This window comes from Entelurus aequoreus, linkage group LG06 (assembly GCF_033978785.1).
Source record: "Entelurus aequoreus isolate RoL-2023_Sb linkage group LG06, RoL_Eaeq_v1.1, whole genome shotgun sequence".
Lineage (NCBI taxonomy): Eukaryota > Metazoa > Chordata > Actinopteri > Syngnathiformes > Syngnathidae > Entelurus > Entelurus aequoreus.
In genome coordinates this window covers 1,102,785-1,126,000 of record NC_084736.1, presented here as the reverse complement: position 1 = coordinate 1,126,000, position 23,216 = coordinate 1,102,785, and the positions used below count along the sequence as shown (strand labels likewise).

The 23,216-nt window shown below is 35.9% G+C and overlaps 1 protein-coding gene across 1 annotated transcript in view; it reads left to right on the top strand.

The window, feature by feature from the left end:
- LOC133652255 (potassium voltage-gated channel subfamily C member 1-like) overlaps positions 1-14,495 on the top strand; it is a 98,469-nt gene extending 83,974 nt beyond the window's left edge. The window contains exon 6 of the mRNA XM_062050795.1: positions 14,169-14,495. Coding sequence (XP_061906779.1) covers positions 14,169-14,218 — 50 coding nt within the window. The 3' untranslated portion in view covers positions 14,219-14,495. The remainder of the gene's footprint in view (positions 1-14,168) is intronic.
- The last annotated feature ends 8,721 nt before the right edge of the window (positions 14,496-23,216 follow it).

Below are 23,216 nucleotides of genomic sequence, written 5' to 3'. Positions count from 1 at the left end.
AGTCATTTTTAACAAACTTTTGATAATATGATACAAGGCCAATAAATGATTTTACTTGCTTTTTCGTCAAGGGGCTCTATCAGCTCATCTACTCTGGGCATGAGATAAGCATCACACAGTGATATCTCATTCAATTTACAAAAGTAATTACAGAATCTCAGGGACCCATCTGGTTTTGGAACAATGACAATTGGGCTGGGCCATCGACTATGGGATTCCTCTATTACTCCAAGTTCTAACATTTTCTTTACCTCCTCTTTTATAGCCACCCGCTTGGCTTCTGGGATTCGATAGGGCCTTTGTCGTATCACCTTTCCTGGTTTGGTCTCAATGTCATGTTTGATCACCTTGGTCCTTCCTGGCAGTTTCGAGAGGCAGTCCTGGTTCCGTCCCAGAAGTTCCTTCGCATCCTGCTTTTGGCACGGGGAGAGGTCCTTTCCTATAGGTACCAGGGGAGTGGTCTGGGGAGAGTGTGCAGTTAATAAAGCAGCAGATGGCAGGGGCTCGGCCGCATGCCATTTTTTCAGAATATTTACATGGTAAATTTGGTGACCTTTCCGCCGGCCTGGCTGGTTTACAATGTAGTTGACTGGCCCCATTCTCTCAATTACCTCGTAATTCCCCTGCCATCTTGCCAAGAACTTGCATTCGCTGGACAGGACTAATACCAACACTTTTTCCCCAACCTGGAACTCTCAGTGTGGCACCTCTGTTAAACGTTCTTGCCTGCTCTCTCTGGGCTTTTTCCATATGTTCTCTTACCATGGGCCGGATTTTGCGAGCGGGGCCTGTAATTGGGTGACATGGTTGATCACACTGCGGTGTGGCGAGGGTTGGTTCTCCCAGGTTTCTTTTGCAATGTCCAGCACGCCTCGGGGACGTCAGCCATAAACTAGCTCAAAGGGAGAGAAGCCAGTGGACGCCTGTGGCACCTCTCTGATGGCAAAGAGGAAGTGATCCCAGTCTTTCCCATCTGTGCCAGCTCCTTTTTTTTAGCATCTTTTTCAACGTATAGTTAAAACGTTCCACCAGGCCATCTGTCTGAGGATGATATACAGAGGTTCGTATGTGTTTTATTTTCTTGTAGAGCATGGTTAACACTCGTGACATGAAACAGGTGCCCGGGTCCATTAAAATCTCATCTGTAACTCCCACTTTGCTAAACATCATAAACAGTTTGTGTGCTACAGCTTTGGTTGAGGCTGTGCGTAATGGTACAGCCTCAGGATATTGGGTGGCATAGTCTACTTTTACCAGTATGTAGCGATGTCCTCTGGCTGACTTCGGGAGCGGTCCAACGATGTCCATTGCCATACGTGAGAATGGGGTGCTGATGATGGGGAGTGGGACCAAGGTGTTTTGATACATTGATCTAGGTGCATTCTTCTGACATTCGGGACAGCCCTTGCAAAAGTCTTCTATGGCTCGTTTCACACTGGGCCAATAGAAGTGGGCTATTATGCGGTCATATGTCTTTTTTACACCTAGGTGAGCTCCCAGGTGAGGAGTATGGGCAAGATAAAGCACTCGGGAGACATGAGTCTTAGGCCCCGTTTACACTAAGCCAGATAAGTTTATTCAGGGTAAATCACACCTAACCTTATCCGTTTTCACACACAACAATGCCACCGTTTAAGACCCCCGCCCCCCTCCGTCCACCGGTGCAACGCGACCTAGTAAGCATGCGCGGAAATGCACACGTCATAGTCATCTCCAGTGTTGCTTTGTGTGCCAGTTCTTAAATGTAACTTATCTTAACAATATATATCCAGTGTTGTGGTATTTCAATGAACTGGAATCCAGTGTCCTTTGGGGCCCTATTGTAGTGAATCACACCTGAGCCATCATAAATTAATCACATCTTTATTAGACACGTAAACAATGTGATAAAGAACATTTTACATCAATCAAACTAGGGATCTAGATATCTGGTCAGGACACTCCTCACTCTTCTGCCTTCACCTTCATTGTCCATTCCTTTTTGGCGACTTTACATACTCTGGACCTAGACATAGAATCTGCAACATACATGGCGGACAATAACTGATACAGTCTGCTTTGCCAGTCCAAAAGCATTCGCCGTTTTCCATAGTCTTCCCTCGACGGCCAGGTAATACAAAGCACACACTACCTTTTTTATCGCATCCACGGGAGCTCGCATTCTTGTTGTCTCTCCTTCGACAAATGGACAAAGTTTTTCGCTAAGTAGAAACACAGCTGACCCAGCCGGACATTCGAAAGTTCTCTTGCCGTCTGAGAAGTGTTGTGTCCGAAATAGCTGCAATCGCTTTCTCTTAAGGTATTCATGTGTGATTTCCACAAGCGTCTGTACAGACGGAAGGAGAAACACAGGCATGTCTGGATGACTCGCCTTCATATTTCCAGTAGTTAGCTCCGAGTTACCAAACCGCTTTATTATGAAGCTGGCTGTGGCGCGTTCTTTCTGATATCACTTTCTATGTGGACGTGGTATTTCTGGCGTCACTTCCTCTCCGAATTCACTTTGTAAACGATCAATGAGTCCGTACAAAGCTAAGTGCCGGAGATTCAAGAAATACACGGCTGACTTACCCGTGTAAAAAATTGTCCGAGGAGGGGAACCTTAAATGCTGGTTTAGTGTGGCTGAAACGGGGCTTAGGCTAAATAATTATTCGTTTAAGGGGTTAAACGACATAGTGTAGACATCGCCTTAGGCACCAACAATTGCTCAACTACGTCCCCGTCCTTAGTTACCACCCCTCTATACAGAAGGCCATTTTTAATCAGAAAATAAGGTGAGTGCACTCAGCCCTTCACATTTCTGTCCGTCGCTTTCCACGACTCGCTGCCGGGCCCAGCTGAGGTTCGCATTATTCCAATGGGCAGTGGCAAACTCGCCAGTTTCAAGGGGTGCCGCTCTCTTCTGGTACGGGGAATTCCCCAAACGGGTCCCCTTCCTCTTCTGCCTCCTCCACATTCCTGCTCTTCCGTTGCTCCTCTTTGGCCATGCTGTCACTCAGTGGGGCCTCCGACGAGGCCCTCAACGCGGGGTGCGGCGGCAGTTGAAGGGCTTACTTGTGAGGCATATTTTTTGGCATCAGGCAGCAACGCTCAGATACAGCGGTCTATCACCAGTCGGTCTACAGAGAGGGGTTCCCTTCGCTCGTTAGCCAGCTGTGTGTTAGGCGGAGCAGCGCGGCTACCTGCGGTCGCGGTGACTGTGTAGGCTGGAAGATCCAGTTGTGATATCGTTGGGGCCTGGCAGACAGACTGTAACCTTGGCTGTCGAGAATGGCTGTCTTTAGTTTGTTAATGTCTCGCGTATCCGCAAATGCCAGGTCGCTACACACACGTTGGGCTTCTCCCATGAGAAAAGGTGCCAGTATTGAACCCGATACAGCTACCGGATACTTCTCCCGGGCCGCAGTGCGCTCAAATGAATTTACGTATGCTTCCACATCATCCTCAATTGACAATTTGGTTAGGACCCGTGTAATAGCCACATCTTTAGCAATCTTTGTTACTAACTCTAACACTTACAAGTTCAGCTTGGCTTTTTAACAAAGCACTGAGTGCTTCTGCGTGCGACATAGTAGGAGGTTGCCGTGAATCAGGCTACCCGCATTCTCCACCATATGTGGCACCTGATTCTCACCAAGACACAGGATACAGTTTGCAGAAAGCCGAAAAGGGGCATTTATTGAACAGGTCCTTTTAGGAAGGGCAGGGTGTGGAAGCAGCAAACTTAAAGGCCTACTGAAACCCACTACTACCGACCAAGCAGTCTGATAGTTTATATATCAATGATGAAATCTTAACATTGCAACACATGCCAATACTGCCGGGTTAACTTATAAAGTGCAATTTTAAATTTCCCGCTAAACTTCCGGTTGAAAACGCCTTTGGATGATGACGTATGCGCGTGACGTAGCCAGTGAAACAGAAGTATCGGTACCCCATTGAATCCAATACAAAATAGCTCTGTTTCCATCTCATAATTCCACAGTATTCTGGACATCTGTGTTGGTGAATCTTTTCCAATTTGTTTAATAAACAATGAAGACTGCAAAGAAGAAAGTTGTAGGTGGGATCGGTGTATTAGCGGCGGACTACAGCAACACAACCAGGAAGACTTTGACTCGGATAGCAGACGCGCTTGCCGACGCTAGCCACAGACCGCACGGATGATCGTGGTGAAGTCCTTAATCCTTCCGTCGATCGCTGGAATGCAGGTGAGCACGGGTGTTGATGAGCAGATGAGGGCTGGCTGGCGTAGGTGGAGCGCTAATGTTTTTATCATAGCTCTGTGAGGTCCCGTTATACTAAGTTAGCTTCAATGGCGTCGTTAGCAACAGCATTTTTAAGCTTCGCCAAGCTGGAAAGCATTAACCGTGTATTTACATGTTCATGGTTTAATAGTATTGTTGATTTTCTGTCTATCCTTCCAGTCAGGGGTTTATTTATTTTGTTTCTATCTGCATTTGAGACCGATGCTATCACGTTAGCTCAATAGCTAAGTTAGCTTCAATGGCGTCGTTAGCAACAGCATTGTTAACCTTCGCCAGGCTGGAAAGCATTAACCGTGTATTTACATGTCCCTGGTTTAATAGTATTGTTGATCTTTTGTCTATCCTTCCAGTCAGGGATTTATTTATTTTGTTTCTATATGCAGTTAAGCAGGATGCTATCACGTTAGCTCTGTAGCTAAAGTGTTTCGTCGATGTATTGTCGTGGAGATAAAAGTCACTGTGAATGTCCATTTCGCGTTCTCGACTCTCATTTTCAAGAGGATATAGTATCCGAGGTGGTTTAAAATACAAATCCGTGATACACAATAAAAAAAGGAGAGAGAGTGGAATCCAATGAGCCAGCTTGTACCTAAGTTACGGTCAGAGCGAAAAAAGATATGTATTGCACTGCATTCTAGTCATTCACTCTAACGTTTCCTCATCCACGAATCTTTCATCCTCGCTCAAATTAATGGGGTAATCGTCGCTTTCTCGGTCCGAATCGCTCTAGCTGCATTGTAAACAATAGGAAAATGTGAGGAGCTGTTCAATTGACTACGTCACGCTACTTCCGGTAGGGGGAAGGCTTTTTTTTATCAGATACCAAAAGTTGCGATCTTTATCGTCGTTGTTCTCTACTAAATCCTTTCAGCAAAAATATGGCAATATCGCGAAATGATCAAGTATGACACATAGAATGGATCTGCTATCCCCGTTTAAATAAAAAAAATTCATTTCAGTAGGCCTTTAAAGTCTCAATTAACCAACATAAATCTCGCCCATCCAGGGTTCTCAATCTTTCCTAAATGCACACTTAAAATGTCCTAGGTATTTGCCTACAAAACAAGTGACACATAATATCTACTACTAATATCAGTAAAAGATGACATATATATATATATATATATATATATATATATATATATATATATATATATATATATATATATATATATATATATATATATATATATATATATATATATATATATATATATATATATATATATATATATATACTGTATATATATATATATGTATATATATATATATATATACTGTATATATTTGGCCACCCATCCAAATGATCAGAATCAGGTGTCCTAATCCCTTGGCCCGGTGTATAAAATCAAGCACTTAGGCATGGAGACTGTTTCTACAAACATTTGTGAAAGAATGGGCCACTCTCAGTGATTTCCAACGTGGAACTGTCATAGGATGCCACATGTGCAACAAATCCAGTTATTAAATTTCCTAGCTCCTAAATATTCCAAAGTCAACTTTATTATAAGAAAAGTGAAGAGTTTGGGAACAACAGCAAGTCTGCCACCAAGTGGTAGGCCACGTAAACTGACAGAGAGGGGTCAGCGGAAGCTGAAGCGCATAGTGCAAAGACTTTCTGCACAGTCAGTTGCTACATAGCTCCAAACTTCATGTCACCTTCCATTTAGCCCACGTACAGTATGCAGAGAGCGTCATGGAATGGGTTTCCATGGCTGAACACCAGCATCTAAGTCATACATCACCAAGTCCAATGAAAAGTGTCGGATGCAGTGGTGTAAAGTACGTTGCCACTGGACTCTAGAGCAGTGGAGACATGTTCTCTGGAGTGATGAATCACGCTTTTCCATCTGGCAATCTGATGGACCAGTCTGGGTTTGGAGGTTGCCAGGAGAACGCTATATTTCGGACTGCATTGTGCCGAGTTTGAAATTTGGTGGAGTAGGAATTATGGTGTGGGGTTGGTTTTTCAGGAGTTGGGCTCGGCTCTTTACTTCCAGTGAAAGATCATTTTCAACCCATATTCAGTTGAATATGCTACAAAGACAACATATTTGATGTTCAAACTATTAAACTTTTTTTTTTTTGCAAATAATCATTAACTTTACGATTTGTTGCCAGCAACATGTGACAAAGAAGTTGGGAAAGGTGGCAATAAATACTGATAAAGTTGAGGAATGCTCATCAAACACTTATTTGGAACATCCCACAGGTGAACAGGCAAATTGGGAACAGGTGGGTGCCATGATTGGGTATAAAAGTAGATTCCATGAAATGCTCAGTCATTCACAAACAAGGATGGGGCGAGAGTCACCACTTTGTCAACAAATGTGTGAGCAAATTGTTGAACAGTTTAAGAAAAACCTTTCTCAACCAGCTATTGCAAGGAATTTAGGGATTTCACCATCTACGGTCCGTAATATCATCAAAGGGTTCAGAGAATCTGGAGAAATCACTGCACGTAAGCAGCTAAGCCTGTGACCTTCGATCCCTCAGGCTGTACTGCATCAACAAGCGACATCAGTGTGTAAAGGATATCACCACATGGGCTCAGGAACACTTCAGAAACCCACTGTCAGTAACTACAGTTGGTCGCTACATCTGTAAGTGCAAGTTAAAACTCTCCTATGCAAAGCGAAAACCGTTTATCAACAACACCCAGAAACGCCGTCGGCTTCGCTGGGCCTGAGCTCATCTAAGATGGACTGATACAAAGTGGGAAAGTGTTCTGTGGTCTGACGAGTCCACATTTCAAATTGTTTTTGGAAACTGTGGACGTCGTGTCCTCCGGACCAAAGAGGAAAAGAACCATCTGGATTGTTATAGGCGCAAAGTTGAAAAGCCAGCATCTGTGATGGTATGGGGGTGTATTAGTGCCCAAGACATGGATAACTTACACATCTGTGAAGGCGCCATTAATGTTGAAAGGTACGCCATCTTCCTGACAATGCTAAACTGTGAACTATGGTCAACCTGCACTTTAATGCAGTTTCTATGCCGCTGGACAAAGCTCAAACAAAATCTCGTTGACATGTATGACTTAAGTGTTATTATTATGACAATGACAATAAAGGAATTGATTGATACATACAGGTTTTGGAGCAACATATGTTGCCCCTGCTTATTTCAGCAAGACAATGCCAAGCCACGTGTTACATCAACGTGGGTTCATAGTAAAAGAGTGCGGGTACTAGACTGGCCTGCCTGTAGTCCAGACCTGTCTCCCATTGAAAATGTGTGGCACATTATTAAGCCTAAAATACCACAACGGGGACCCCCGAAATGTTGAACAACTTAAGCTGTACATCAAGCAAGAATGGGAAATAATTCCACCTGAGAAGCTTAAAAAATGTGTCTCCTCAGTTCCCAAACGTTTACTGAGTGTTGTTAAAAGGAAAGGCCATGTAACACAGTGGTGAACATGCCCTTTCCAAACTACTTTGGCACGTGTTGCAGCCATTAAATTCTAAGTTAATTATTATTTGCAAAAAATAAATAAAGTTTATGAGTTTGAACATCAAATATCTTGTCTTTGTAGTGCATTCAATTGATTATGGGTTGAAAAGGATTTGCAAATCATTGTATTCCGTTTATATTTACATCCAACACAATTTCCCAACTCGTATGGAAACGGGGTTTGTATATATATATATATATATATATATATATATATATATATATATATATATATATATATATATATATATATATATATATATATATATATATATATATATATACATATATATATATATATATATATATATATATATATATATATATATATATATACATACATATATATATATATATATATATATATATATATAATGTTATATAGATACATATATATATACAAATATGCACATAATTATTAATGTTATTAATTGCAAATATACCTATAATTATTAATGTATTAATAACTATACATATATATATATATATATATATATATATATATATATATATATATATATATATACAATGTGAACCCTAGGTCAAAGTTTTACAGACCTGTGGTATATAGTGTAGTATACTATACAGTGCAGTACATACTTGATTATGGGTTGAAAAGTATTTGCAAATCATTGTATTCCGTTTATATTTACATCCAACACAATTTCCCAACTCGTATGGAAACGGGGTTTATATATATATATATATATATATATATATATATATATATATATATATATATATATATATATATATATATATATATATATATATATATATATATATATATATATATATATATATATATATATATATATATACAAATATACACATAATTATTAATGTTATTAATTGCAAATATACCTATAATTATTAATGTATTAATAACTATACATATATATATATATATATATATATATATATATATATATATATATATATATATATATATATATATATATATATATATATATATATATATATATATATATATATATATATATACACACAATGTGAACCCTAGGTCAAAGTTTTACAGACCTGTGGTATATAGTGTAGTATACTATACAGTGCAGTACATACTGTAGTGTGTAGTAGAGTATAGTATACTGTCTTGTAGTAGTTTTCAAACTTTTTTCACTTTAGAAAACATTATTAAAAAACAGTAGCGCAGTAGGCCTAAGTATTCTTTAAAAACAAGGCGAAGGTTTGTATTTAAACGCTGAAACATGACACACAGTTTGAATAGTAACTGTGTTTCAATTTAGGAAAATAAAACACTGTACTTGAATCAAGTACCACTAGTGGTGCACGTGCCACAGTTTGAGAGTCACTGCTGTATAGTGTAATACATAGTGTAGTACATAGTGTAGTACATAGTGTAGTATATAGTGTAGTACACAGTGCAGTACATAGTGTAGTATATAATGCAGTACATATTGTAGTACATATTGTAGTGCATAATATAGTATATAATGTAGTACATAGAGTAGTACATGGTTTAGTATATAGTGCAGTAAATATTGTAGTACATGATGTAGTTTATAGTGTAGTACATAATGTAGTATATAATGCAGTACATAGTGTAGTAGTTATCGTAGTATATAGTGTGGTATATAGTGCAGTACATATTGTAGTACATAGTGTAGTACATAGTGTAGTATATAGTGTAGTATATAGTGCAGTACATATTGTAGTAGTTATCGTAGTATATAGTGTGGTATATAGTGCAGTACATATTGTAGTACATAGTGTAGTACATAGTGTAGTATATAGTGTAGTATATAGTGCAGTACATATTGTAGTACATGCTGTATCAATCAATCAATCAATGTTTACTTATAGAACCCTAAATCACGAGTGTCTCAAAGGGCTGCACAAGCCACAACGACATACTCGTTGTGTACATTACACAACGAGGATGTACACTATATACATGTAATATATAGAGTAGTATATAGTGTATTACATAGTGTAGGACATAATGTTGTATATAGTGTAGTACATAGTGTAGTATAAAATGTAGTACATAGTGTAGCACATTATGTAGTATAGAAGAGGACAATATGTAACTGTGCAGCTCAGTGGAGATGTTCATGTCATACTCATCACAATGAAACAAGTATATAGTGTAGTATATAGTGTAGTATGTAGTATATGGTTCATGTCATACTCATCACAATGAAATAAGTATATAGTATAGTATATAGTATCAAGTTCATGTCATACTCATCACAATGAAACAAGTATATAGTGCAGTATATAGTTCATGTCATACTCATCACAATTAAACAAGCATATAGTGTAGTATATACTGTAGTATATAGTATATAGTTCATGTCATACTCATCACACTGAAACAAGTATATAGTGTAGTATACAGTGTAGTATATAGTATAAGGTTCATGTCATACTCATCACAATGAAAAAAGTATATAGTGTAGTATATAGCATATAGTTCATGTCATACTCATCACAATGAAAAAAGTATATAGTGTAGTATATAGCATATAGTTCATGTCATACTCATCACAATGAAAAAAGTATATAGTGTAGTATATAGCATATAGTTCATGTCATAGTCATCACAATGAAAAAAGTATATAGTGTAGTATATAGCATATAGTTCATGTCATACTCATCACAATGAAACAAGTATATAGTGCAGTATATAGTTCATGTCATACTCATCACAATTAAACAAGTATATAGTGTAGTATATATTCTAGTATATAGTATATAGTTCATGTCATATTCATCACAATTAAACAAGTATATAGTGTAGTATACAGTGTAGTATATAGTATAAGGTTCATGTCATACTCATCACAATGAAACAAGTATATAGTGTAGTATATAGTGTAGTATATACTATATAGTTCATGTCATACTCATCACAATGAAACAAGTATATAGTGTAGTGTATATATAGTGTAGTATATACTATATAGTTCATGTCATACGCATCACAATTAAACAAGTATATAGTACATAGTTCATGTCATACTCATCACAATGAAACAAGTATATAGTGTGGTACATAGTGTAGTATAAAGTATATTGTTCATGTCATACTCATCCCAATGAACAATTATATAATGTATAATATTGTGTAGTATATAGTTCAAACCTGGGCATTCTGCGGCCCGCGGGCCGCATCCGGCCCTTTGTGCGTCCCTGTCCGGCCCGCGTGAGGCCAATTATGAATTACAAAATAAATTTAAAAAAGTATCTATGTTGAGTGTGCAATACAACGGTGCTGCTTTTGTTTTGAAAATCGTTGTTTGTATTACTTCCGTGTTGACGTATGCGTGTGCGTGATTGTGAGTGAATGTGAACAGCTGCAATCACAAAGTACAAAATAAAGTTGAAAAAACATCTATGTCGTGCACGCAATACAACTGTGCTGCTTTTATTTTGAAAAGTATTATTTATGGGCGTGTGTCCGTGTGTAACCTGCGAGTGAAGGTGCACATGCAGCGACAAGTGATGCACGGTTTACACCCGAGACGCTAAAAAGAGAAAAGTTGATGACGAATGGCGTGTTTCCAACAAGACATGGACTGCAAAGCAACGTTCCCTCTAAGGTGCGTGCCTGCGCAATTGCGCACTGCTCAAGCATCCGCTGCGCGCAGCAAATATGCCGCGCACCAAATCAAATCCCATCTGAATTCTAAACAAAATAAACATATTTATTCTATGTAATTTTGCAATGCAACTCTGAGTGACAGTGACAACAAGCGGCCCTAACGGTGTTCGTCAACACCGTTCAATTGAACACCATTCAATTATTGTAACGTCTATCGAGATGCTTCGAGGACAGGAATTATATCGATCACTTTATTGAGCAAAACTGTTTATATTCGGACATAACCACACCAAAAACATGAGTAAAACAATTCTATCTCGAAAAACGAGTAATTTTCTGCCGTACAAACCAGGCCAAAACCAACTTGTCATCTGTCCCCAACATGCATAGCACTAAACCACTAGTGCGTTTATGGCCACACAAAAATTCGGACAACTCAAACACCACACAAAGTTACACTATGAGTCCTCAGTCATACGTGTGCTTATTTTACTGTCATTTATTATTAATGTTAATTTATTTATATTAGTCATGGAATGCTGTTACACACACTATGTTGAAGTATTACTATTATTATTTATTATTATTATTATTATTATTATTTATCTTACGGTATATATCAAAAATAATATTGAGCAAAATTTAATTGAAATATTGTCGATGTGGCCCTCCAGCAGTGCTCGGGTTGCTCATGCGGCCCCCGGTAAAAATTAATTGCCCACCCCTGATATAGTTCATGTCATACTCATCACAATTAAACAAGTATATAGTGTAGTATATAGTATATAGTTCATGTCATACTCATCACAATGAAACAAGTAAATAGTGTAGTATATAGTTCATAGTATATAGTTCATGTCATACTCATCACAATGAAACAAGTATATAGTGTAGTACATAGTGTAGTATATAGTATAGTGCATAGTGTAGTACATGCGGTAGTATAGAAGAGTACAATATGTAATTGTGCAGCTCAGCAGAGACATGTATGCCATACTCATCACAATGAAACAATTATATACTGTATTGTAGTATATAGTATATAGTTCATGTCACACTTATCACAATTAAACAAGTATATAGTGTAGTACATAGTGTAGTATATAATGTAGTTTAGAAGAGTATAATATGTAACTGTGCAGATCAATATAAACGTTCATGTCATACTCATCACAATTAAACAAGTATATAGTGTAGTATATAGTTCATGTCATACTCATCACAATTAAACATATAGTGTAGTATATAGTATATAGTTTATGTCATACTCATCACAATTACACAAGCATACAGTGTAGTATGCAGCATATAGTTCATGTCATACTCAACACAATTAAGCAAGTATATAGTGTAGTATATAATATATAGTTCATGTCATACTCATCACAATTAAATAAGTATATAGTATATAGTGTAGTACCTAATGTAGTCTATAGTCTAGTGTATAATGTAGTATATATTATATAGTTCATGTCATACTCATCACAATGAAACAAGTACATAGTGTAGTATACAGTGTAGTACATAGTATATAGTTCATGTCATACCCATCACAATTAAACAAGCATATAGTGTAGTACATAATGTAGTTTATAGTGTAGTACATAGTGTAGCACATAGTGTAGTACATAATGTAGTATATAGTGTAGTATACAGTATATAGTTCTTGTCAAACTCATCACAATTAAACACATATATAGTGTAGTATGTAGTGTAATACATAATGTAGTATATAGTGTAGTATATAGTATATAGTTCATGTCATACTCATTACAATGAAACAAGTATATAATGTAGTAAATAGTGTAGTATATAGTATATATCATACTCATCACAATTAAACAAGTATATAGTGTAGTATATAGTTCAGGTCATACTCATCACAAACAAGTATATAGTGTAGTACATAGTTTAGTATATAGTGTAGTACATAGTGTAGTATATAGTGTAGTATATATTCTACTATATACTGTAGTACATAATGTAGTATATAGTGCAGTATATAGTCTGTTATACTCATCACAACGATACAAGTATACAATGTAGTATATCGTGTAGTATATAGTATATAGTTCATGTCATACTCATCACAATGAAACAAGTTTATAATGTAGTATATAATGTAGTATATAGTTAATGTCATACTCATGACAATTAAACAAGTATATAATGTAGTATATAGTGTAGTACATAGTATATTGTTCATGTCATACTCCTCAGAATTTAACAAGTATATAGTGTAGTATATAGTACATAGTTCATGTCATACTCATCACAATTAAACAAGTACGTAGTGTAGTATATAGGATATAGGTCATGTCATACTCATCACAATTAAACAAGTTTATAATGTAGTATATAGTTAATGTCATACTCATCACAATGAAACAAGTTTATATTGTAGTATATAATGTAGTATATAGTTAATGTCATACTCATCACAATTAAACAAGTATATAATGTAGTATAAAGTGTAGTTCATAGTATATTGTTCATGTCATACTCCTCAGAATTTAAAAAGTATATAGTGTAGTATATAGTACATAGTTCATGTCATACTCATCACAATTAAACAAGTACGTAGTGTAGTATATAGGATATAGGTCATGTCATACTCATCACAATTGAACAAATATATAGTGTAGTATATAGTGTAGTACATACTTCATGTCATACTCATCACAATTAAACAAATATTTAGTGTAGTATATAGCGTAGTATATAGTTCATGTCATACTTATCACAATGAAACAAGTTGCACTATTTTTAGTTTACCTCCTTTTTGGCTTCTCTTCCCTCCTTCCTTCCTTCTTTCCTTCCTCCCTTCCTTCCTTGGACCCCCTCACACACACAGTAGGAGGCACTGTCAACGTGAATGGCTACTGGAGCGACAGTCCTTGGTAACACCACAAGAAGAAGAAGAACAACAACAACAAGAAGAACAACAACAATTATGCAAGTCACACTAATGAGGCGGCCATGTTGGACCAGTAAGACGAACTCAGACATCTCCCACACGCACAACCTGTGTGTGTGTGTGCGCGTGTGTGTGCACGTGTGTGTGCACGTGCATCTACCTCTGTACTGTACTGACGTGCACTAAAGACTCAGCAAATCAGCAAAAAGAAAACATTTTATTCACACCATCAACTACTTTGTTGTGCTTTTTGCACCTATGACTCATGAGATGAATTATTATCATTATTATTATTATTATTTTTATTATTTTACAATTATTAAAAAACATTTTATTTTATTATTTGTATTATTATCATCATTATTTGTATTATTAATATTATTATTATTATTATTTTTATTTTATTATTATTATTTTTATTTTTTTAAATTAACATTATTATTATTATTTCATTATTATAATTTGTATTTTTATTATTATTATTATTATTATTATTATTGTTCTTAATATTTTTTACATTATTATTATCATTATTATTATTAATATTATTTTTTGTATTAACATTATTATTATTATTATCATTGTTATTATTTATTATTATTTTATGTATTATTATCATGATTTTTATTATTAATGTTATTATTATTATTATTATTATTATTATTATTTATTATTATATCATGATTATTATAATTTTTATTATTATTATTATGTTTTTGTTTTTATTTGTATTTGTATTACAGTTTTTTTATTATTGTTATTATTATTTTTATTATTATAATTATTAGTTTTTATTGTATTTGTATTATATGTTTTTATTATTATTAATATTATTATTTATTAATGTTATTATTGTTATTACATTTTATTATTGGTAGTAGTATTAATATTTTTATTATAATTGTTTTATTGTTATTATTGATAATTATTTTTATTTGTATTAATATTATTTAATTATTATTTTTATTTTTATTATTATTATTATTATTATAGTGTCATCGTGGCTTCTGGTGAAGCTCTTCAATTCAAAGATGTCCAAACGTTTTTCACGTGAAGATCATGTCAAGCTTTTCTTCAAGCAAGCTAAAAACGAATATTTGTCAAATGTTTGGATCAATATTCACGTTTGGATCAATATTCACGTTTGGATGAATATTTTCATGTTTCTATTTTCTATGTTGCCGATAAACTTTGGACGTCCTTGAGCTAATATTTGAAAATGATCTTAGCGCTGACATCAGCACTATTTCACGTCTGCCTAGGAATTAAAATAATAATAATAATAATAATAATGATAATAATGATAATAATAATAATAATAATGATGATGATGGTGACAACAAATAACTCCCTCTATTTGGAGTGATTGATCGATTGATTTGGATCAATATTCAAATGGATCAATTTTCATCTTTTGTCATAAAACAATATTCAGATTGGAAGAGTGACATTAGCATAGAAGAAAGAAAACAAGATGATAATTTTATTGATTTGTCTTTGTGAAATATTTATATTATGTATTATTTAATTTTTTTGTGTGTTTAGGGTCCAACTTTGACTTCTTGTCCACACCAACATGGATCTGTTTTAAAACTCTTTACAATTAATATTTATAACATGAATACACACATATATTTACAAATAATAACATGAATTATTACACGTATATTTACAATTGATAACATTAATTATTACATGTATATTTACAATTAATAACATGAATTATTACCCATATATTTACAATTAATAACATGAATTATTACATGTATATTTACAATTGATAACATGAATTATTACACATATATTTACAATTAATAACATGAATTATTACATGTATATTTACAATAACATGAATTATTACATGTATATTTACGATTAACATGAATTATTACACGTACATTTACAATTGATAATATGAATTATTACACATGTATTTACAATTAATAACATGAATTATTACATGTATATTTACAATTAATAACATGAATTATTACATGTATATTTACAATTAATAACATGAATTATTACACATATATTTACAAGTAATAACATGAATTATTACACGTATGTTTACAATTAATAACATTAATTATTACATGCGTTGTTTTTCTTTACAATTAATCAAATTAATTATTACATGTATATTTACTTAGACTTAGACTTGGAAAACACTTTATTGATCCACAAGGGAAATTGTTCAACACAGTAGCTCAGTTACAAAGGATGGAAAGGGTAGGGATGGAAAGGATAATGCAGGTATAAAGTAGACTAAAAATGTACCATAGTAGCAATATAAAATATAACATCTATGTAATATGTACATATTATATATACAGTATATAATATATACTGATATATTATATGTTGATATAATATATACAATATATAACAATGACCATGTACAATATTACAGTATATGTAACAGCTGCAGCATAAAATAGAGAGTAGATCCATCAGAGAATAGACATAAAGAAAGAGAACTTTAACTTTAACTTTAAGTAGCTAACATGTCAGGTGTCAGGTAATAGACAGATATCATCTATTGCTGTACGGCCTGTACAGCTGGATGGAGTGCGGAATGAAGGAGTTCATGAATCCAACACTGTGGGAACCAAGCTGAAGGAGCTTGTTGGAGTATGAGCTCCGCTGTCCCTCAATTGTCTGGTGGAGTGGGTGGGCAGGATTGTCCATGATGGCCAGCAGTTTGTCCAGTGTCCTCCTGTCCCTCACTGACACAAACGCCTCCAACTGCGTGACAATAGTTTGGCCGGCTTTCCGGATCAGTTTGTCAATCCGGTTTAAGTGCTCCCCTAACAAACCACTGGGCACTGGCCACAACAGACCGAAAAATATTTACAACAGCTTGCTGCACACATTAAAGGACCTAAGCTTCCTCAGGACTAAGAGTCTTTTCATGCCCTTCTTGTAAACAGCTTTGCTGTTGTCCTTCCAGTCCAGTCTGCTGTTCAAGTGGACTCTCAGGTACTTGTACTGCCCCACTACTGCCACCTCCCGGCCCTGGATCTTGATGGGCTCTACAGGGGTCATTCTGTTCTTAAAGTCGATGACCAGCTCCTTGGTCTTGTCCACATTAAGGAGCAGATGGTTTGCCTGAGACCACTCCACAAAGTCAGCGATCAGTGTCCTGTACTCCAGTTCCTGTCCCACCCCGATACACCCAACCACAGCAGAGTCATCAGAGCATTTCTGCAGGTGGCAGGACCTGGAACTATACTGGAAGTCGCACAAACTGGAGCCTATCAGACAAGTAATCAGTGATCCAGGAGACAATGGATGAACTGACACCCATCCTGAGCAACTTGTCACTCATCAGAATTGGCTGAATGGTGTTAAAGGCACTGGGTAAATCAAAGAACATGATCCTCACAGAGCCCTTCCCACCATCCAGGTGAGAGTGAGCACGATGCAGCAGGTAGATAACAGCATCATCCACTCCTACATGGGGCTAATACGCAAACTGTAGAGGGTCCAGGGAAGGAGCCGCCAGGGGTCTCAGCTGAGCCAGCACAAGTCTCTCGAGGACCTTCATGACATGAGACGTCAGGGCAACCAGTCTGAAGTCATTCAAGCCCGATGGAATGTGCTTCTTAGGCACCGGCACTATGCAGAATGTTTTCCATAGCGCTGGTATCTGTTCTAACTTCAGACTCATGTTGAAGATGAAGTGCAGAATCTCAGCCAGCTGAGCAGCACAAGTCTTCAGGACCCAGGGGTTGACTCAGTCAGGGCCTGCTGACTTGGCTGAGTTGACTCTCTCCAGCTGTCGTCCTACATGTCCAGGTGTCAGACACACCGGGCTGGCTTTTTCAGTGGGGGTGGAAGTGGGGGGATAAGAAACAGCAGTGGCAGGCAACAGTGAAGGAGTTTGTGGATTGATGGTCAGGGTAGGTGTGAGGACAGGAGTAGTGGGGGAAGGGCCAGTAAGGGGTGCATTGCTAAATCTATTGAAAAACAAATTCAGCTGGTTGGCTCTATCTACACCCACATCCAGCATTTTGGCTTTGTTATTGAAGCCTGTGATGGTTTTCATGCCCTTCCACACATCCCGAATGTTATTCGGCTGGAGTTTGGCCTCTAGCTTCCTTCTGTTGGCATATTTTCCTTCTCGCAGCTGAACCTTAAACTGCCACTGTATCCTCCTCAACTCATACCGATCACAAGATCTGAAGGCTAGCTTCTTTTTATTCAGCAGTTCCTTTAGCTGGCTGGTGATCCAGGGCTTGTTATTTGGGTAACAGTGGACCGTTTTTGTAGGGATGATTGAGTCCTCACAGAAATTGATGTAGTCTGTGATGCAGTCTGTGATGCTGTCAATGTCTGTCCTGTGAGGCTTACAGAGCACGTCCCAGTCTGTGGTCCCAAAACAGTCCTGCAGGGCGAGACATGCTTCCTGGTTCCACGTCCGCACTGATTTTGTTGAGACAGGTTGCCTCCTCACAGCAGGAACATATTGAGGTGTTAAAAGCACCAAATTGTGATCAAACCGTCCCAGGGGGGCAGGGCATCTTCTGGATTAGCATACAGTAGTATTCAGGGTTTTATTGTCCCGTGTTGCACAGTGCACATATTGGTGGAAAGTGGGTAAACTTGAGTCCAGAGAAGCTTGATTAAAGTCACCCAAAATGAGTATGAGGGCATTGGGGTGTTTGGTTTATTGCCTAGCAACAGCGGCATGAATGTTGTCGCAAGCAGCAGCCTCGTCTATAGAAGGAGGGATGTACACTCCGATGAAGATTACAGAAGTAAACTCCCTTGGCAAAAATTATGGTCCAATTCCAACAGCCAGAAGTTGGATGTCCGGCATACAAACACACTCCTTTACAGTAATATGTCCAGGATTACACCACCTCTTGTTCACCAAGATGGCAATCCCACCGCCTTACTTCTTACCGCTCAGGAGTGTGTCTCTATCCGCCTGTGAGGTTGTGAAGCCTGGTAGAGACGCGCTGTGGTCCGGGAAGTCCGCGTGTAGCTAAGTCTCCGTAAAGCACATGATACTGCACATGGCGTACTCCTTTTGAGTTTGGACGAGCCCGAACGATTTGTCCATTTTATTTGCCAAAGACCGCACATTCTCCATGAGGGAATTGCAGGCTAAAAATGTCCTTCTCCGCTCCTTCATCTTTGTGCCGGCACGGCATCCCCGACGCTTTTTCCGTAGTTCCACGGGAATGTCCGGCCGCAATCCCCATAACGCTGGCAAGGAGAGTGCAAACTGTTCCTGGCGTGTGTAAACAAAGGGCCAACTGATCAAAGCCAAACGCAAAACGGCCGGGAAAGAAAAAGAAAAGTAACAAAAACACATAAAAGCGCCCAAGAACCATAATTAGTGGTTTATGCTATTGTGATGTGCTGCCACTCTGTCAGGAGCATCCAAGAAAAAAAATAATAATAATAATAAAAAATAAATTAATATATATATATATATAAATATACATCCATCCATTTTCTACCGCTTGTCCCATATATATATATATATATATATATATATATATACAAAAGTTTGGGGTCACATTGAAATGTCCTTATTTTTTAAGGAAAAGCACTGTACTTTTCAATGAAGATAACTTTAAACTAGTCTTAACTTTAAAGAAATACACTCTATACATTGCTATTGTGGTAAATGACTATTCTAGCTGCAAATGTCTGGTTTTGGTGCAATATCTACATAGGTGTATAGAGGCCCATTTCCAGCAACTATCACTCCAGTGTTCTAATGGTACAATGTGTTTGCTCATTGGTTCAGAAGGCTAATTGATGATTAGAAAACCCTTGTGCAATCATGTTTAGCTTGTTACAGGAGCTACAAAACTGACCTTCCTTTGAGCAGATTGAGTTTCTGGAGCATCACATTTGTGGGGTCAATTAAACGCTCAAAATGGCCAGAAAAAAAAACTTTCATCTGAAACTCGACAGACTATTCTTGTTCTTAGAAATGAAGGCTATTCCACAAAATTGTTTGGGTGACCCCAAACTTTTGAACGGTAGTATATATATATATATATATATATATATATATATATATATATATATATATATAAATACACCAATAATTACATGTATAATATATATATATAAATACACCAATAATTACATGTATAATATATATATATAAATACATTATTAATACATTAATAATTATATGTATATTTGCAATTAATAACATGAATTAATACATGTAAATTTCCAATTATAAACATGAAATATAACAGGTACATTTACAATTAAAAACATGAATTATCATACGTATATTTACAATTAATAATATGGATTATTACATGTATATTTACAATTAAAAACATTAATTATTACATGTATATTTACAATTAATAACATGGATTATTATATGTATATTTACAATTAATAACATGAACTATTACATTTATATTTACAATTAATAACACTAATTATTACATGTATATTTACAATTGATAACATGAAATATTACACGTATATTTACAATTAATAACATGAATAATTACATGTATATTTACAATTAATATTGATTAATCAAACATGTGTGTTGTTGTGTGGACATGTCCAAGTGGGTCCTGGACCACAACTTTGATGTGGACATCCTAGTTGTATTCATTCATTCATGTATTTATTTATTTATTTCTTAAATTTATTTTTTGTTTGTTTATTTATTCATCTATTTGTTTTTAAATGTATTAATTTAATTATTCATTCATTTATTTATTTATGTATTTAAATGTTTAAATGTATTTACTTATGTTTAAATGTATTTATTCATGTTTAAATGTAATTATATATGTTTAAATGTAATTATATATGTTTAAATGTATTTTGTATATGTTTAAATGTATTTACTTATGTTTAAATGTATTTATATATGTTTAAATGTATTTATATATGTTTAAATGTATTTATTTATGTTTAAATGTATTTATATATGTTTAAATGTATTTATTTATGTTTAAATGTGTTTATATATGTTTACATTTTTTTATATATGTTTAAATGTATTTATATATGTTTAAATGTATTTACTTATGTTTAAATATATTTATATATGTTTAAATGTATTCATATATGTTTAAATGTATTTATTTATGTTTAAATTTATTTATATATGTTTAAATGTATTTACTTATGTTCAAATGTATGCACAAGAAGGATTTGATGTTTATTGACAGATTATTTAAATTATGCAACATTACTAAGTGTACAGACACACACACACACACACACACACACACACACACACACACACACGCACACACACACACACACACACACACACACACACACACACACACACACACACGTTACAGTGCGTGTTGTACATAATAATATTAATGATATGTAGATTAATCTGCATGGACTTCCATTGCAAGCAATAATGACTGTGGTATGAAAGTAGCAATGTTTGCTGTGAGTACAGTATAATACTTGCTGTGAGTACAGTATAATATTTGCTGTGTACAGTATAATATTTGCTGTGTACAGTATAATACTTGCTGTGAGTACAGTATAATATTTGCTGTGTACAGTATAATATTTGCTGTGTACAGTATAATACTTGCTGTGAGTACAGTATAATATTTGCTGTGTACAGTATAATACTTGCTGTAAGTACAGTATAAAGTTTGCTGTGAGTACAGTATAATATTTTCTGTAAGTACAGTATAACATTATCTGTGAGTACAGTATAATATTTGCTGAGTACAGTATAATATTATCAGAGTAAAGTTAAATTTCTGAATACAGTATAATATTATCTGTGAGTACAGTATAATATTTGCTGAGTACAGTATAATATTACCTGTGAGTACAGTATAATATTTTCTGAGTACAGTATAATATTATCTGTGAGTACAGTGTAATATTTATCTGAGTACAGTGTAATATTATCTGTGAGTACAGTATAATATTATATGAGTACAGTATAATATTAAATGAGTACAGTACAATATTTTATTTACAGTAGTGTGAGTGTGTGAGTGTGCACTTGCATGTGCACTAACAAAAGCATGCAGGAGAAAAAAAAGAGACGACAGGAAGTAACGCATGATGCTAGGTCACATGACCATGATGCTAGGTCACATGACCGGTGTAGGATGCCGGGTCACATGAGCAGGTGGTCACATGATCAGGTGAGGGTATGTAGCGTAACAAGCGGGGTGGGAAAGTTTATTTTTGACAGGCTGGGAGGGTTTGTAGAAGTTGTGCTGCTATGACTAGATGGACTAAGAGGTGCTCCTCACATCTATGAGAGGTGCAGGTGCTCCTCACATGTATGAGAGGTGCAGGTGCTCCTCACATGTATGAGAGGTGCAGGTGATCCTCACATGTATGAGAGGTGCAGGTGCTCCTCACATGTATGAGAGGTGCAGGTGCTCCTCACATGTATGAGAGGTGCAGGTGCTCCTCACATGTATGAGAGGTGCAGGTGCTCCTCACATGTATGAGAGGTGCAGGTGCTCCTCACATGTATGAGAGGTGCAGGTGATCCTCACATGTATGTACACCACAACTATGTGCTCTTCAATGTTGGAATGTGAAGAACAAACATGAATAAATCCATCTTCTTCCATCAATGTTTCTGCTACTCTTCTTAAAGTCTGAAAATCTTCTTCTTCCTCAAGACACTCAACTTTTTCTTCTTCTTCTTCTTCTTCTTCTTCTTCTTCTTCTCCTTCTCCTTTTTCTCCTTCTCCCATTCCTCATCCTTCTCCTTGTTCTTCTCCTTCTACTTCTTCTTCTTCTTGACCTTCTCCTTTTCCTTCTTCTCCTTTTTGTTCTTCTTCTTTTTATTCTTCTCCTATTCCTCCTTCTTTATCTTCTTCTTCTCCTATTCCCCCTTCTTCTACTTCTCCTTCTCCTTCTTCTTCTTCTTCTTCTAGTTCTCCTTCTTCTCCTTCTACTTCTTCTTCTTGTCTTTCTTCTTCACCTTTTCCTTTTCCTTCTTCTCCTTTTTCTTCTTCTTCTTTTTATTCTTCT